The sequence below is a fragment of the Perca fluviatilis genome, chromosome 17 (genome assembly GCF_010015445.1).
Source record: "Perca fluviatilis chromosome 17, GENO_Pfluv_1.0, whole genome shotgun sequence".
Lineage (NCBI taxonomy): Eukaryota > Metazoa > Chordata > Actinopteri > Perciformes > Percidae > Perca > Perca fluviatilis.
In genome coordinates this window covers 14062896-14082406 of record NC_053128.1, presented here as the reverse complement: position 1 = coordinate 14082406, position 19511 = coordinate 14062896, and the positions used below count along the sequence as shown (strand labels likewise).

The following is a 19511-nucleotide window of genomic DNA, read 5'->3' as shown; positions in this document are numbered from 1 at the left end:
CGATGTTTCAAATATGGCTGACGTAATTAAAGTGTGCTATGGTGATGTCCTCAGTATTTTGATATAACTATCGAATGTCCCAGTTCTTGATTTGTAGCATCACACGCGGTGCACACTGTATGTTACTGATATAGTCACATTGTTCTTTTAGTATTTCCAGTTTGGACCATGTGGATAGGATAGAACAATCTGTGCCAGAGTTGAGGACTAGATTTAAAGGACAATTCCGGCGCAAAACGAACCTAGGGGTTATTAACAGATGTGTATCCACTCGATCGTTCTCTGGGACATGTTTTCATGCTAATCGAATGTGTTTGTAGCTTGAAAGAAGCTAGCGCGGACCGCTGATTAGCTTACAACGCTAGTATTCAGGACACAGGGAAAGTAAAACAAATCGCTATTTATGCCACTAAAAAGGCACAAAATATCACCAAACTTCAAATGTAGCGTAATGAGGGCCCCTAAATGTTAACCAAAGCATTGAGAACATTGTAAGTGTACAGACAGTTTATTGAACGAAGAGCTACGGGAGCTCCGTGAAAGGGCTACGAGAGAGAGAGAGAGAGCTACCGGTAGTCAGTGCAGCTACACAGCCTCGTACTTCGGGAAACTGGTGGTGTACCTGCGGCCATTGTGAAGCTATGGCCACCGAACAGGAGTGTCTGTGTTGCACGGAGTGGGACCTGTTGCGTCGCAACACCCAAGAGACGCTGTGTTTTGTACTGTCTGACAATTTCCCTTCTTTGATAAACAGGGCTGTACTTGAAACCTTTTTACCGAAAATAAATTGGAGACAGCAACCCAGACCGGAAGGGACCAGATGGACAGTTATCCACTGAGTAAGTAGCTAGCTACACTAGACAAGTTACGTTTTACATGGGTGTGATAATTTCAGATATATTGAGCAAATTGCTTTTGATTTTAGTTTGCATCGCCAGCTGTAAGTCATGACTGGCCGTATGTAAACATGAACGTGAGTGTCTTTATAATCTATCTTTTAAATAAACTGTCTGTACACTTACAAAGTTCTCAATGCTTCGGTTAACATTTAGGGACCCTCATTATGCTACCGTTGAAGTTTGGTGATATTTTGAGCATTTTTAGTGGTACAAAATAGCGATCTGTTTTTACTTTCCCTGTGCCATGAATACTAGCGTTGTAAGCTAATCAGCGGTCCGCGCTAGCTTCTTTCAAGCTACAAAAACAATCGATTAGCATGAAAACATGTCCCAGAGAATGATCGAGTGGATACGCATCTGTTATTAACCCCTAGGTTCGTTTTGCTCCGGAATTGTCCTGTTAAGACCGGAGGGAAAGCCAAACATATGATATGATTGGAAAAATATCTCAATTAGGTCAAAACTGAAGAGTACACAGTGCTGGACGGAGCAGCAGATGTGCAGTTACAAAATCAGATGTGACAACTTTTGTTATCATTACTCAGTATGTCAGACCTGATCAACAAGGCCAAAATTAACATTAAGACTAAACAAAGCCTGAAACAAGTGTCATTGTGATGTCCATTAGCATACCTGTGTATGATGTCTTCCAGCCTCTTCCCTTGTTCTTCATCCTGTTGCAGCTGTTTCCGCCGGGCCTCTTCTTCCTCCGCTCCCATTCCCTGGAGGAGCCATCGCTCACGCATGGCTTTGGACTGAGGAGGGGACAGAGTAACGTTAGGGGACATTACATTTCTGGCAGCCATTTTGGCGGTCCTCCTCCACAGTGCATGTGAGGAGCTACTCAAACTACAACTCCTAGTTGGAAACATCTCTACCCACAGACTGTACAGAGTCTACAGCAACACCACAACACATCTTGAAATAGATCTTCTTGTCTAGCCTGCTTATGATATTCTTAGAAATCATTAACAACCAATAGACCTCCATTATAGAAAGTCATTTGTGAATAATTTGTGAGATGACTGCCAAGCACAGCTACAACAAATAAACAGACTCGTGAGCCCACGCATGCACACAGTTTTTTTACATAACACAGATAGACTCTTAACTAACTCTGTAAACTGTTACTCACAGGAAAACACTCTTTGCTAAACGTGAATGCCATCCGGCCAAGAGAACCACAGTACTTAGTGATATATGGTAAGTTATCTTGTTACATACACGCTGACAGCACATAGGCCTACGTTTATGTTTATGTCCGAGGGAGATGTTCATCCACAAACAAGGCTGTTTTTCTTCAATTCCTTCAATTCTTTTGTTCAAGTTTAACCAATTTGTTTACCTTAAATTCCAAAGAATGTGCCTTGTGCTTTCATTTTGGACTCTATTAGATTTTGCTTAACTACAGTTTACTGAAATAAATAAAAAACAACTTGTAATTTCATTTTACTGCTGTGTTATAAGACAGATGGCAGTTTTTATCACACAAACATTCCTCAGTGGTAGAACTTTTCTGGCAAGGGAAGTGCCTGCGATTCAGCTGCTGCCTCAAGACACAGCGTCACACAGTCCATCTCAACAGGGATAAAAGTATAATTTCAGCCTTCTCCTCTCTTACACTACCTCTTTTCTGTTCAAATGAACCTGCCTGATGTTGACAGATAAATAGATAAACTGTGTCTACTTCGCTCTGCTAATTGACGTTTAACAAAGCTAATGAGATTATCACGTCTCTTTCACTCTCTTTAGAGCAGCTCTGTCTGCGGCTTTGTCTCCAAGACACGTTTGATCACACAAAAGGAGAGCATGCCTATGTTTCCACAGCCCTATGTTCCCACATTTAAAAAAAAAAAAATTTTCACAAAAAATTAGGCCCTATGTTCCCACAGGCCTATGTTTCCACAGCCCTATACTCCCACTCTAAGATTTATTTTCAAAATTAGGCCCTATGTTCCCACAGTTCCCACATTTCTAAGATTTATTTCCAAAATTAGGTTATGTTCGCCTAACTCCTAACCCCTATTATAATTTTGAAAATGTCCTAGAAATGTGGGAACATAGGGCTGTGGGAACATAGGGCCTAATTTTAAGAAAAATCTTAGAAATGTGGGAACATTGGGATGTGGGAACATAGGGCTGACCCCCCACAAAAGTACACAGCACAATGGTTAAGTTGATAAGATGTACAATCTAGATTAGGAATCTACATTAGATCCCTGAACAATTTGTCTGCACCATGGTGCATTAAATACACAGAGGTGAAAGTACCAATCATCTCATCACACAGGCGTTACTGCTTTTCTTTAATGTTTTAAAAATGGATGCCAGAGCCGCGTGTTTATGTCTCTAATGTCTCGTCTCTGCCTGGAACTCTGTTTTGTTACCACAACAGAGTCGAGCGGGAACACTTAGCTTCACCTTTGGCTGTTTGCTGTCAAATATAATGAGCCCTGCAGAAACTCTTCCAAAGCATTTTACCACCGGCTGTCAGAATGTGGCAGTGGGTCTATGTTTGTTTGTGTCTGAGTGTGTGTGGGTGCTGCACACCCACACAGCCAACCCCACATGCATCATGTGCATCATGTATTCAGAGCTGTCAGCCAGAAATATTTTGAATGAAAGTCAACGTGCATAACCTGTTTGTCAGCTACATTGAATGAATGTGCTTCTCCGGAACCCAATTTCACCATTGAACTAAAATATAGTGCAACCCAGTCTCATGGCAGTTCATGAAATGGTCACGTTATTTAATCTATCGATACGTGTTCACGGAGACGTTTTTGTCTTTTTTTTCGTGTTGGCCAGCACGAAAATGTAAACTAATTTAAATGGGAAGCATATGTCGTGGTCACAGCACGACTACGGTAGTGAGTAGTATGAAATGCCAAAAATCGGCGTAAGGAGGTTGGTTGGGGTGGCGGATGGGTCAAACAATTACGGACTTTCACCCCGGAGGCTGGGGATCGCGTCCCGCGTGTGGCGTTTTGTTTCCCCGTTAACCGTCCCGTTATTGTCGCGCGTTCCCTGCGGCCGTCTCCCAGTGTGTGAGGCGTCCTTTCCCCGTTGTTTTTTTCCTTAACCTAACCTCCGCCATCCCGTTATTGTCGCGCGTCACCCGCGGCCGTCTCCCACCGTGTGAGGTGTCCTCCCCCGGGGTGTGGCGTTTGCTTTCCCCGTTAATCTCCATATAGACCATTTCGTGCTGGCCACCACGAAAAAAAACCGACAAAAATATCCCTGTGAACACGTAACAATAGATTAAAAATATATAGTGATAACAAAAAGTGCGATACCTTCGGATGTTTGAAGTTTGCAATGGCTAGTGTTCCCTGTCACACCGGTTTCTTTTGTACATTTTGAGATTGCTCATTGCTCATTTTGTCCTCTGCCAATTCATTGAGATAAAAAAGGCCCCTGTGCATAGTAACTTCTTGTTGCTGTCTAGCTTGAAAAAAAGAGATTTTTTTTTATAAAATAAAAAAATACACTAAATATGAAGTCTGGAGTTGAACTTACTTTATAGTCAGACTGACCAGTGCTAATAGCCCTTATGCAGCTAGTTTTGCCCATCCATGATGTTAGTTTGTCTTTAAATGGACTCCCAGGGATCATAGCAATATTATGTATTTAAGGCAAAGAAAGGATCATTTAGCCAGAGGAGGATGTTGGCCTGTAGCTGACCTGGACCTCTGACATCCCTGTGGAATGTTATTAATAAAGTCCTACTCTTAAATTAAGTGTTATTACATTTTTCTGGACCATTACGACAGTCGACAAAACAGTGTTGAATAAAGTTGTGTTTGGAATAATTGACCAGTTGTTTCTTCTGAGAACCAGCCTGCTCTCTGCTCTCTCTCACGCTGTGTAATAGACTTTCCATTTCCTGTTGAGCTCTGACACACTGACACTTTTAGATGGACTTAAAGAGAAGGTTTGGGGCTGTTTACAAGGATTCTTGCATTCATTTAAAAACAATTGAAATAACCAACAGCTGGAGAGAAAATCAGCCATTTACTGAGGAGACCAGGCTTCAACAGAAAATGTTGGGTAAGGTTACCTTTACTCTGAAATTGTTATGGTGTTTACATGGTCCCAACGCCTCCATTCTGAGAGGCTGGAATCATGCAGCCGAGAGGTTCTTATCAAACCTCTGGGCTCCAGTCTCCATTTCCTCTCCCAGGCCACTATGTCTCTGGAGAGCGGACTACAAAGACTGCTTCATGCTGCCTGGCTGTGTGGCACTCAGAGCTAATGGCCATTAAATGGGACTGTGTGACCAGATGCTGATTGCATCTGGAGTTAAAGCCTGTTGGTGTTGTATAGAAAAGTCAACATAGCAGCACACTAGCTCTGTAGGGACTCCATTCCCTGTTTAGCTCAGTGGACGACAGAGCATAACACTAACATGTTTGGGTTATGGTGCATTTAGGTGATGTGTCCTACTTGTTTTTCTTTTTCATGGGGAGTATGGGACGTACAATGGGAATAGATACAAGTCACAGGCCTTCTCACATATGTATGATAACTGAACATGTTTTTTTTTTTTTTCTTTTGATTTTTGAGTTTGGGATCTCAAGGGGCTGTTCCTTTCTTTGTTCACCTAAGATGGCTTGATAACAAGCTGTTAATGTAGGTTGCATAATTTCCTGTGCAACAGGAAAGAGCTACCAGACACCAAATGGGGCGCCTTGGTGGCCTGGGGGTTAAGGCGCTGACCATGAACTGTTGCCCGTCATTCCCCATCCCTCTCCCCTCACTTCCTGTCATCTCCCTACTGCCAGCTATCTCATAAAGACATAAAATGCCTTAAATAATAATAATAAAAAAGATACTAGGTATGTAAAACAGCAAATGGAGAAGCTTTTGTGAACTGGATATTGGCTGAATTATAATCAGCCAGTGATGTTATAAAAATGCAGTATGGCAAGACAAGCTAGTAGTCTATAGTGTAGTGACTGCAGTGGTTGGAAATGTCAGCAGATGTAAATTGTTATGATTATTACTTTCCATGCAGAGTAACCCACATCAGGTCAAAAAAGAAAGAAGACACTAGCGGAATGAAATGTATCAGCATTACATTCGAGACACACACATGGGAATTTATAAGTCATACGTATCATTTGATACTAAATTTCTAGTTGCAATCGATTCACTTTTCAGGTTCAAATCCAGTAAGGCTGAGATTAGACTTTAGAAATCTGGACTCAAGACTGTGATTAAACCAGAGTACTACAGCTTAACCTTCATTAATGGTCGGACGCCAAATACACCCTGTGTGCATGGCTTTAATTAATGTTTCTCTTTTGTCGATCTTTCCATAAGTGGGTGTTAAATGCTGGAAAACGCCGGCATGTAGGAATCAAACATATTAAATACAGGAGTCATTCATGCCAAGTGTGTTAAAAGCCTTTATTTAGAGAATGGAATGCATTTTTATTGCAAATATTAAAGCTACCATACACATATTTGAAGTATAATGGGTACCCATAGCTGTTTCCCCACCCGCCTTGCATCTGTGGAGCATTTCGAGCTGCAGGTTTTTCTGAACAATTCCCCTTTAAAATGTAATGAGAAAACAGAAATCTAAGTCTTAAACGTCTATGATGCCTAGATCTGGCGTGTCTCGTCTTGATAGGGCCGTGTGCAACTTGTACGAGGTCAAGGGACTAATTCTTCATTGGTTGAAAGGTTCAAGAACTCCACATACATTACGGATGTCTGAAAGCTGTTCAATTTTTTCAAACTCACAATCTGTCAGCAGTTTGCGTCGATTACTATTTGAACGGCAAATCAATGTTTACTTGAAACACAATCTTGGCTTAGCAGTAGCGGCTGGCAGTAATTATTAGGGGTGTGTGTTTATGTGTGTTTGGATTTGAGTGTTTTTCTGGAAAGAAGAAAACAGCCAAGCCTGCAAGCCGAGCTTGGCCAAGCGCTCCAGGAGCACTGAGATTTGGATGTAGCGATGGAATGAACCGCTACCTGTCGGCCAGAAACTGACTAACACATTTATCCATTCAGGCAAGTCATTAAACACACATGCATGTACGTGTAAAAGCAGCATGCAGGACGAGAACTAAAAACTGTAAAGGAAGGGACATCATGTGTCTTTGAGAGCACACCTCTCTATGACATTTAGGGTCAAGGCAAGAACGATGCTTAGACAAAAAAAGAAAGAGGGATTGAGTAGATAAAGAGAGATGAATGACTGTCACACGCACATATCTGTAAAGCTTTCTCGTGATGATTCCATTCATCCGCTAACTTCTAACCCCTACCTGAACGCTCTACTTTACCTTCGCCTCCACATTGATCTCATTCCAATCTCACCCTACACTCAACATCTGACCCTAAACTAACTGTTACCTCAAGTCTTAAGCAATGCTTCATCTCTGATCCCTCACGTACAGCAGCCCAGACTCGTGCAATGTTGAATCCAGTTGTAAATCAAACAGTGAATATGTTATTACATGTTTAGGAAATGTATACACAGCTGTAAATAACACAAGTAAGCAGAGAAGTCCATAATCACAATGCAGGAAATTGTCATATATCCCAGCAGACACAGGAGCTATACTTACTCCGTAATCATTGCACCGTAAATGCAGCACAGTGTCTTCTGTTCTATCACTGACACGGCTGAGTGAGATCATGGACAACGATTATACATTTTGTGTTTTTGTTATTTTTCTTGGCTGTTTTTTTACGTGAACACACATAGACACTGAATGAAGACAGACTGTAGATGGACCTGCTGTCATTTTACCACCATCAGTGGCAGCAGCACCCCTCATGTTTTAAATATACTGCCACTCCCTGGGTGGCTGGTTACAGTCATTGTGCTAAATCCAAGTTTAATTGTAACTTTCAATTCTTAATCCTGGCTCCTCCTGCTAATTATAAAAAACCCCTCTGTAATTCAAAACTGACTTCTTATAGCACGCACGCATACACACAGCACGTACGTATGCATGCGTACGCGCACGGCACGCATGCATGCGCGTATGCGACACACACACACACACACACACACACACACACACACACACACACACACACACACACACACACACACACACACACACACACACACACACACACACACACACACACACACCTTGAGATGCTGTAGTTGTAGCACCAGGTCATCAAGCTGGCTTCTTTTGTCTTCAATCTCTGTTTGCCGTTTTCGCTTCTCCTGTGAGAAAAAAAAAAAGAAAAGAAAAAAAAAGGAAGATCAGAACAGGTCAGATTTGTCAGTAGTTTGATTACTTTTGATTCTTTTCTTTTTATTGGCGGGCAGTGAAAAAAGACCCTGAGTTGAAAAAAAGTTGATGGAACTGAAGATGCACTAATGCATGCTGGTGTATTGATTGAATGTTTTAATGTTAATGCTTATCATCGGCAAGACAAGATCCCATCGGGCCAATTAAGGTTTTCATCCATTCAATTTAAAAGGTGAGCGGAGAATTAATGTCTTCTTAAACACTATACTGTCCAACTCATTTTAAACTGACACAGTCTTGTTTAGTCTACTAGGTGGCTGATGTCACAGAAGTGACATTATTGAAGGGTCTCCCCTGTCTATGGTTTCAACAACACAGCAAACATATGAAATAAGACATTAACATATCTAAACAGGCTGTAACTCTAAAACGGGATTTCTATTTACGCGACAATATGTTTCTGAAAGAATATAAGGTATATAATAACCAAAAATGAAATAATCCATGATTCCTCTCATCAGTGCAACAGCAAATCACCACCACACTGACAATATCTGTACCGTTCTGTTGGGGAGGAAAATGATCCCTGGGCGTACGCAGGAAATAAATGAAATATTACAGGGTTCGGAAGTCAGGGCTTATTGAGGTTTAAGAGGGGTCAGGGGATGGATTAGGCCTTGAAGCTTCTAAATGGCGCTGAGGCTGAACGTGAGCTGGGGAGAACAATCCTTAACTTCATGTGGAGATGAATGAGGCTGATGTTTGGAGGCTGCATCCATGGCACATGGTGAGTGGGAGGTTTCGAATTGACATAAATGTGCTGGACAGACTTGAGGCAACACAGAGTTGCTGTATTTGAATTTACTTTGACGAAAATGCATGGGAATATAAACAAAGCAGATCCCAGTACAACCAAGTTTGGGGCTGAAGGGCATGAGATACTGTAGATGTGTATGTAGCTGTCTCTCTGTGTCCCTCAGTGGGAGCAGAACGAGGATTTCTGGGACACTTCCTGTTGGCTAAATATAACCATCAGGGAAAACCCCAAAATGTGAATAAACGCTAAAGTCTTAAAACTGAGAGAAGAAAAAAAAAAAAAAAGCACGGAACAGCAAAACGGGAAGGACAGATCTAAACAGAATTGCATGGAAGGAACATAGAACAGAATAGTTCATTTAATTTCTGTTAGTTCAAAGGACTTTGATTGATCATTAAAATCAGCATCTCTACACCATTTTTTCCACATTTCTGTTTTCCCTTTTGTACTGGAAGAGACCGTTCTCACCAGAAAAATGACAACTTGGTCGTCTGTTCCAACACTTTATGCAAACCTGTTGTGGCTGTGTGAATAATGGCTGTTGCCTCTCAGAAGCAAAAGGCAATAGTAGCGTGACATTGTTATGAGGCTGGCAGTACCCTATAGGGAGGAGGCTGGGGTAGAAGGTTGGGTCCACAAAACATCTGACTTTGACACACTCAGACGGCTCTTTGCATCCCTTCTCCCACGTACAGTTAATAATCACAGTCTTTACCTGACTGTCACCTAGAAGTTGTAGTCGCCTAAACTTAGATAAATCAGAAAATGGAATATGAATGTTTTTTGTAATGGTCAGATTGGATTGTTTGAAGCCTTTTATTACAGACAGTGGAGAGGTGACAGAAAATGAGGCTGGGATGGGCACAAAGCACCTGGCATTATGGTTCACAGTCGGCATCTCAATACCCAAACTATTTAGTTTTTTAGTTTGGAGGACTTGTTCAGAGGACCCTGTCTCTGGTAAACCGTGGTGAACAAGGGTCTTTTGAAAGAAATAGACATGGCATTTTGATGCATATAGGAACACATTATCTGAGTGAAAAAATGTTAAACCCGACCTAATGTTTTTGTTAAAATCAGGAAAAACAAGGATCCTTCTGAACACCAAACCACAGACCTAAACAACTGAATGGAACAGAGTAAAATAACTGGACTTCATCAGTCTTGCTGGGAGAACACGTCACAAAGCTGCACACAGGCTGTGAAAACATCTGCGCCAAACCTGAGGTCATCGCTCTCTCTCTCTCTCTCCGTCTCACACACACACACACACACACACACACACACACACACACACACACACACACACACACACACACACACACACACACACACACACACACACAACACACCACACAGCAGCCTACATGGCAGCAGTTCCCATGATTTGTAAAGTACAGTCAGAGGTATGGTCACCAGATGTCAAGGACTGTTAAGGACATGTGGTCAAGGAATGAGCAAAACACACACACACACACACACACACACACACACACACACACACACACACACACACACACACACACACACACACACACACACACACACACACACACACACACACACACACACACACACACACAAAAGCAAATACAGTCACAGGCACGGATATGTACACACACATACCAGACACTAATATATTCTCAAAATCAAACAGTACTCAGGCACGTTGTGTAGAATGTGCATTACCATCCACAGCAATTACCGGCTAAAAACACAGTATTGAAAAATAAATATACTAGTTTATATCAAAGGGCCTCTGAGACTGACAATAGCTCTGTGGCAAATGAAACAGGCTGCTCATTCATTTTATGAGGCAATGCAGTAGAGGTGCCCACCGCAGACGGATGTGGAAAACAGACACAAAACAACAGGAGAATATTCTGGTATTAAAAAAAAAGCTGACACTGGCTCTACTACGTATGCAGCGCAATGCAACATAATCTTGCAACACACTGCACTAGCCAATCAAATACAGCCAAATAAACATGCAGTACAGGTATTGTAGGATACCCCTGCAGCATACTTTTTTAGCAACGTATTCATTTTACATTTGATCTCACACGCATTGATACGGAGAAGACAATTATTGCTACCGTGAAAACTGAGGTACAATCCTGCCTCAAAGGGGAAACCACTGTGTGGAGTCTTGGCATTAATTGAGACGAAGCATTAGCAAAAGCTCCGACAAACACAACCGCTGAGCTGAAGTGGCTGTAGTGCTACTCAAGCTGTCAAGAATCAAGCATTAGGCCGAACCATTCACTCTGGTGTTGGCTGCTGGTGAGAGCTTCTGGAAATGAATAAAACATTATCTCAGAATGTAGTGACAGAGGATAGTAAGGCCCTGGTTACTCATACAGTAGTGGGCTACTGCATGTTTCGTGCCGTTGTTCCCTAAGCGGCGTCAACGTTTTCCTTTTGGAATTCCCTCCTGAAATGTCCTCAAGGTTGTTTTTTTTAAGATACGGACTGTGGCAACGATAATACCAATGAAGTCAGATCAAATACTGCAAAGTGCTCCAGTTTTAAGAATGGTCATATACAAGGAGCAAACGGAAAAATGTTCCTCTCAGAAAAAAAAAAAACACAATTTACACAATATCGTCGACCATAATACTTCATGTGTACGTAGAACATTTCTAACAAATTAAAGTTTGATTTTCTTTAATTGCACTTGTACAAATCGAATCAACAGAACCCCAACTGAATGTTGGCTAAAATTGGGTTTTTAGTGCCAAGAGTTAAAGTGATGGTTCGGAGTAATTCACCCTAGGGTGCTTTGCACCATGACCTCGAGCCAAACACCCCCCCAGAAGCTTTTTTCACCTGGGTCTAACATTGGGAGAGTTAGCTAGAGTAGCATTATCAGCTGAATAGCTTAGCGCAGGGGCTAATGGACCCACGTTTGTATCTCGTAAGTTACCCCACTAATAATGCCCGAAATGATCCCAAACGTCTACAAGTAGTACATATAGGTTATGCTCTCATAAAACGATGGATTGGAAAGTTTGTAAGTACACCAGAAGGTTATGTAAATAACACTTGCCTGCTTGCTTCTGCTCTCTGCTGTTGTTGTTGCTGCTGTAAGACGAGTGCTTAGGGCCGTCTACAAATTACAACACCGAAAAGAGATGCAACAAAAATTTTTTTAATTTAACTTTTTTTTTTAAGTAAGTGCTGTAGTATAACTAGCAGGAGACAAGTAATAATTGAGGTAAGTTTGGAGACATTACCTTATTTAATCATTAAATTAATATTTTTGTTGTATCTCTTTTCGGTGTAGTAATTTGTAGACGGCCCTAAGCACTCGTCTAACTGCAGGTAGCAGCAGCAGCAGCAGCAGCAGCAGCAGCAACAGAGAGCTGAAGAGAGCAGGCAAGTGTTCATAAACTTCTGGTGTACTTACAAACTTTCCAATCCATCGTTTTATGAGAGCATAACCTATTTGTACTACTTGTAGACGTTTGGTATAATTTCGGGCATTATTAGTGGGGTAACTTACAAGATACAAACGTGGGTCCATTAGCCCCTGTGCTAAGTTATTCAGCTGAGAACGCTACTCTAGCTAACTCTCCCAATGTTAGACCCAGGTGAAAAAAGCTTCTGGGGGGGTGTTTGGCTCGAGGTCATGGTGCAAAGGACCCTAGGGTGAATTACTCCGAACCATCACTTTAAACTGTGGAGGACTAATCAGCTCTTTGGGGTCATTGAGTTTCTATGAAAGAATGTTGCATCAGTTCATCAGAACAGCTATCACTTCTCAATCAAAACAGACATGAATTAGCAGGAGGAACCGCCACTGTCTGCAAGAACAGGATTAAAAACCGTCTTTTGCAACTGAAACAGCTAAGTTCATATGAAGATGAAAGCCTTGTACAGCTGAATCCGAGCCCTCCTCTGTTCACTGTATTTCCCCCCACCCCCCATAGAACACATCCTCCTCCTCAGGAAAATATGTTGACATTCTTGGCGACACACTCATGACTTCCCACACTCTGACTCACTGAGTGTTTGGCCCCACTTGGCTTGCTGCTTAGCTCTTATACAGAGTGCATCACTTTTCCCACTAGTGCTGACACCATCCAAAAAGTTGGACACTAATGTAGAATCCTGTGTTCAATATTTAAAATGGCCAAGCCCCATTGGCTGACAAAAAGGTCCCATGGGCTACACAGGATTTAGTAACCTCTCATCCTACAGGGTTAAACATTTTGGTAAAGATGAGGGGGTCAGTTCAGCACAATGAACTTTCACTGTTTATCTGTGGTGTTCATACCAGAAAAGATAGAATTTAAGAGGGTGGTCAATGTCTGATGTTCCTTCAAAAACCTAACCCCTTGTTTTTTACAAAACCCGGTCTCATGGCAGTTCGTGTAAATGTCAACGTTATTCTTAATCTATTGATACATGTTCAAGGAGACGTTTTTCTCGTTTTTTACGTGTAAATGCCACGTTATTTTCTCGGGGAAAGGACGCCGGGAGGCGGCCGAAAAGGACGCTCTATAAGCCGGGAGGCGGCCCGATGGGGACGTGCCTCAATAAGTCCTGTGTTGTTTGACCCATCCACCACCCCGACCAACCTCCCTACGCGGATTTTCGGCTTTTTATATTACTCCCTACCATTTTTAGTGCTGTGGTCACAAAATATGCTTCCCATTGAAATACATTACTTCACATTTTCGTGTTGTCTGCCACGTAAAAACCGACAAAAACGTCTCCGTGAACACGTATCAATAGATTAAAATAATGTCACATTTACACGAACTGCCATGAGACTTTTTTAAGGTGGTTTTCTGTAGTAGATTTGTATAATGTTCTCAGCCCTAACACATTGTTCACAACTACTCTTGTTAAAAGGACACTAATTCAGTGTGTTCATTCATTTTCAGGCAAATGGCATTAGTATCGCAAGGACAAAAAAACGGAACTTGACTTACAAGCAGGTATATGAGGGTTTAAGCCCCCAAGGTTGGCCTCATTCTCTGGACAATAAAACAAACTGAATAAAGCAGATAACAAAAAGAGCCAATCCAGACATTGCATCATATGAATCCTTGACTTAAAGCAGGATTCACAGTTGTTTCACAGAATGTTTAAGTGGGACATACCAGTAATGCAGAGAGACATTCAAAAGGGCAAACTAACAGAATACCAGTTTTATTGGAAGGGTCAAAACTCTAAGACGGTTTAATGGATGTATTTCCCATTTATGCCCCTCTAGTACACAATAGCATCCAAAGAGTTTTCATTGACCAAAAAGCAAAAATGCTTATATATGTTATATGGGTTTTTGGCATTGGTAGTCAAAAAGTGACAAAAAACCCTTTCATTTCAGTTTTAAATAGGTGGAATTGAAGTTTAACTCTTATTACACGACCATATATAGTGATTGGATAGCTTTCATCAAAAAGAAAAAGTGTCAAAGAGGAATTTGTACTGCAAACACACACACCTGCTTATAAGCAGCATCCTGCATTACATGAGGTCCCGAACAGACATGGTTATAATGTGTTCAAGCAGTGATGTAACTGTTGGATTTAAAGTTCTGCCTGTGTTGAGGTGGCGAACAGAAGCGAGCTGCAGATCAGATGGGTCACATTCTGCACATGCCAACACACCCAGCAGAGGCATCTCACAGTGAAGATCATCTTCCATTCAGCGGGCAGCCATACCTGAACGCTTAGAGAACAGAGACTGAAATGGACCTGTGGTTTAAAGGTCACAGGTTTGATTCTGAACTTACTGTGCTGGGGAAAAAAAAAAAACTTTGAATAATATTCTAACCATGAGCCAATACCTAAAAGGTGAATGTATACCGTACATGTAGTGTTGAAATGATTAATCGATTGGTAACCCACATGGAAATCAATTTGTGGCAATGATGAAAACAATCAGTAGTTGCACCAAACACCTGCAGGCCTACAGTATGAGCATGTCCATTTTGCCATTAGTGGTGACTACCTGAATGCGATGTCCTCCTTAGACAATACTAATTTGTTTAGTCCAAAGTGAATAGAGCGCTAACCTTGCAACTCCTTAGCCAAAGCTGGTGTCAATAAATGCTAACTTAGCACATCGCTAAAATGTCTTGCATGCCATTGTCATGCGATAGCAGCAGGTGGTGGGGACTATACTCATCAAGTCCATATGGAGGAGAGACACAGGTATGCAAACCTTTGCGTTCACAAGGACGTACGCAAAACACAAACAGAACATGTTCCAGTCTTTGAATGTGGACAAACAATGCCCCCGCCATCAGAAAACCAGAGTGCATCTGTTATTAGGAGAGTAATAATGAGACTAATATAGTGTTGTTGCATTCATAGCTGTATGTGCTAAAATTACCTTTGCTGCATGTCAGTGTCTCTGCCCTCTACACTATGTATCTGTCCCGTCACTCTGCATTGTTTACTATCCAATTGAGCTCAAATGTCACTACAATCATTTCAAAACCAGCAGTGTTCACTAGAGCTGCATTCCAGTCTCAAGTCTCTGTGAACCTTAAACCCACGCACAAACGCGCGCGCGCGCACACACACACACACACACACACACACACACACACACACACACACACACACACACACACACACACACACACACAAACATGCCAGAATGTCCAGTAGGTCCAGGACAGCTGCTGCTAATTTTAGACGCCATGTAATGCCTGGCATGCCCCAGACCCCCAGACCCCCTGCTACCAGACAAACCACACCCTCTCTTCCCCCTCAAAATTACTTTGCCCCAAGCACACTCCCCACCCCCATGAAGTGCTGTAGTCCATAAACCAAGCCTCCCCTAAACAACTATCACCACTCCAATATTCAAAAACTAAGACACTAATTCAGAAAGACTATTTAGCAATCTTACGTAACGTACGTTAATGTACACTGAAACTAATGCAGTGACTCACGCGACTTATCGTACAGTAAACATATAAGCATATACAGGATTCCCAATATAATGGAGCGGACGGGGGAAATCCAACAACACTTTTGTCTTTTCAGTCAACTGGACCAAATAAACCAGATCCCACGTTAACTAAACAGGCAGGAAATATTAGATTCAGCTGCACTTCTCCAGGGCTGGAAAGTTGTGTTCAGTTTCCCATCAGACAGAGCATGTGAACACCATTACAGTACAGGGATGTGTCTGATTTAGGCAAACAATCTCCTACAGTTTATCCAACAGTCTGCAGCAGTTTATCCAATTTCCTGTACCTGCTGAGGTAAAGATAAAATTGCTGCAAATAAAAGACTAATCTGTAAAAAAAAAAAAAATATTCACTGGAAAACTGTAAGAACTGCTTCTTTCCTTCAAGGCATTCAAACATGTTTGAATTGTTTTATATTATTTTAAATGGGTGAAAAATGTGGGCCCAGCCTTAGTTATTATTAAAGTTATTATTGGAAACCAATAGTGACCACGTTTAAGCAACCTAAATCAATATTGTTTTCAAAGGTTCAATGCGGCCAATATGTCAATCTCAAAGTAAGTAAACTGCACAAACTGAACCTACACATGCCTGCAAGCAGCCCAGCCCCCCACTCTATTTACCTCTCTAAATGCAGCCCATTACCCCAGCCCTCCACTGCATGCCGCAGCCACAAATCTCAGCATGCCAAGGTCTAGCTATAGCATCCCCCTCACCTTTACCCTGCCCTACTCACTTCCCTCTGTTAGACCTCACTAAGTGGATCCAGAACGACCCTGAGTTACACAGATTACTTCACAGTGCTCATCCAAACAGATCAACCTGTGGTGAATCCTGGAAATAAAACAACTTAGAACTGCAAACTAGCCTTGCAGCTAATAATACTCATAAAGCAGCAAGTGAGACAATAGGCACAGAGATTTAGATTCTGAGCTGAAGGTCAACACACACACACACACACGCACACGCACGCACACGCACACAGACACAGACACAGACACACACACACACACACACACACACACACACACAATAGGCACAGAGATTTAGATTCTGAGCTGAAGGTCAACACACACACACACACACGCACACACACACACACAGACACAGACACACACACACACACACACACACACACACACACACACAATGCTGCAGACCGTCTGGGGCCAACTCTGAGGGGAATTAGGAAGTGGTGCATGAGGAGTGAGATGACGGTGGTGTGTGTGTGTGTGTGTGTGTGTGTGTGTGTGTGTGTGTGTGCGCGCGCGCTTGTGTCGGGGGGTAGCTAAGAGTCCATACGGCTGAGGTCATCTGTTTAAACATATCACACACACTAGACAGAAGTCAGTGAATGAGTGCATACAAAGATACAAAGACACACACAACACACAACACACACACACACTCACACACACACACACACACACACTTTTGTATATGTATTTTGCCATGCTGTTTGCGGTCGGCAGGCCATATGGGCAACAGCTAATTAGAAAGCTCAAGCACTCACCATTCATTGGCTGATCTCAAAACCACACGCAGGGTTTTGGTGAAAACACACATACACACATAGACACACACACACACACACACACACACACACACACACACACACACACACACACACACACACACACACACACACACACACAACCAAAGCACATACACGTAATCGGTTCTTTTTGGGGGAACCCTGAACAGGCTGTACTTCATCTGATGGCTATAATTACATGTTAACAATAAACCAATTACAGGTCTGAATTTAACAACATGACATCACAACTGTTCCTTAATCTGACCAATTAGTAACCATGGAAACCTACACCGCTGGCAGCTGACGAGCCGTAATCACTATCAGACTGTGGGAATCTTTGAATGTGTGGCGGACAAATGAGCCAATTGACTCTCAGATTCAAACACTGCCACGTGCCCCAGCCTTTGTTGTACTGCATGATTAACGCTCTCATAGACCTTTTTTCACGGCAGACATGTTGACATGTCATAGTAGGAGAAGCACAGGTGTATTCAAAACCATTCATGATGGCTGCATTCCACTTAGGAGAGGTCCTGGTATTGTGCATGCTGACTCACTGAAATAGCTTACTGGGACACTTGATGGAATTGAGCCATTGTTAAGGTTATCAATTTCAGCGGTGCTTTTCCTACTATGACAAGTCATAATGTCTGCTGTGAAAAAGGTCCATAGTGTACAAAACAAACCAATCAGTGATACATTTGTTTAGTTATGACTATCACAAAACTCAAAAGACAACCATGTGAGCCACGTTAAATTTAGCTTAGTTAAGTTTATAATGGGACAAAACGCAGCAGCAAAACTACAGTAAATACATTGAAAGATTCCCCGCAGGGTTCACCGCTTTCCTGCTTCTTCAATAATTAATAAGAAATAGAAAGTACTTACAGAAAAAAAGTTGCATATACAGATACGTAGGTATTAAAATCATAGGACGGACACATAAATCCTGTATGAAACTTGAAAAAAGTCACTGTATAATTTGTTGTGAGCAAAATAAATATCCCACTAATTTCCCAACTCCATGTGCTGTGATTGAGTGGATAGGCATGTCGTCCTTTCTGCTATGCTTAAAAAAAATAAATAAAAAAAAGGCCTGGTGATTCTCAGCCATTAGTGCCATGCTTTATTTATGAGCCACAGAGCACACAGACCTGTCTCGGTGGCATTATAATGACAGCTGCATGCTACCTGACAGTGATTTTGTTTTTGGGTTCCAGTTCAATAGATAAAGCATGGCAAGGAACTCAAACTTTCATAGTCCGCGTGACACGTTCATTAAAATCAGTGTCGGATTAGATACGGAGATGACTGGTCCAACACTTGGCTCTGACATGAGTGGAAGCTTCCAATTTGGCTCCAGATCTGCTGAAGTATTGGTGAGGTCTCAGAGTTATCAATTATTGATGAAATCATTAGCGTGTCAGCTGCAGAGCCGAGACAGTGTCTGTGTGTGTAAACTTCTCTACGGGGGTTCTGTAATGCTTAATCAGAACATCAGTCAAACAGAAAACATGTTTTTATTTAAATATTGCTTGCCTTTATCCTTGCTGAAGACAATATAATTTAGTTTTATAGCTCTAATGTCCTGGGACAGTTTAAACTGCCACCAGATTAGGAAATGCTTGCTCTTTATTTTTTGGCTTTTTTAAATTTTTTTTAAATTTTATTAGATAGAAGAAGAAGAAGAGGGGATATTCACTATTTTAACTCTGTTAGTACAGTTGCACACACATTAAACACAGGCCTGAATTACAGAGTGATGATTGAGGAGTGAGGCGGCTGCTCCTTGGAGGAGGGGGCTGCTCCTTGGAGGACCCGCCCCAAGCAGTTGGGGGTACGGTGGCTTGCTCAAGAGCCCCTTGGCAGCGCCCAGGAGGTGAACTGGCATCTCTCCAGCTACCCAGCTACCAGTCCACACGCCGTACTTTGGTCCGTACGGGGACTTGAACCTTGAATCCTTCCCCTTCCCTTCGAGATGCTCTGTCCAGCTACTCTATTTACACCGAACCTGCGTTGTTTGGCTGAGTCTACGGCTTACAGAGTGCTTAGCTGCCTCAGAGAGTTGTTAGTAGTATTAGTGTAATAATAA

General features: G+C 42.1%; 1 protein-coding gene across 4 annotated transcripts in view; it reads right to left on the bottom strand.

Moving 5' to 3' along the window:
• Nucleotides 1–19511, bottom strand: part of LOC120545967 (A-kinase anchor protein 2) — a 93252-nt gene that overhangs the window by 61405 nt on the left and 12336 nt on the right. For all 4 annotated transcript variants that reach the window (XM_039780671.1, XM_039780672.1, XM_039780673.1 and 1 more), the window contains exons 3-4: nucleotides 8020–8100; nucleotides 1533–1654 (exon numbers count right to left, since the gene is read on the bottom strand). In XM_039780671.1, coding sequence (XP_039636605.1) covers nucleotides 1533–1654; nucleotides 8020–8100 — 203 coding nt within the window. The remainder of the gene's footprint in view (nucleotides 1–1532; nucleotides 1655–8019; nucleotides 8101–19511) is intronic.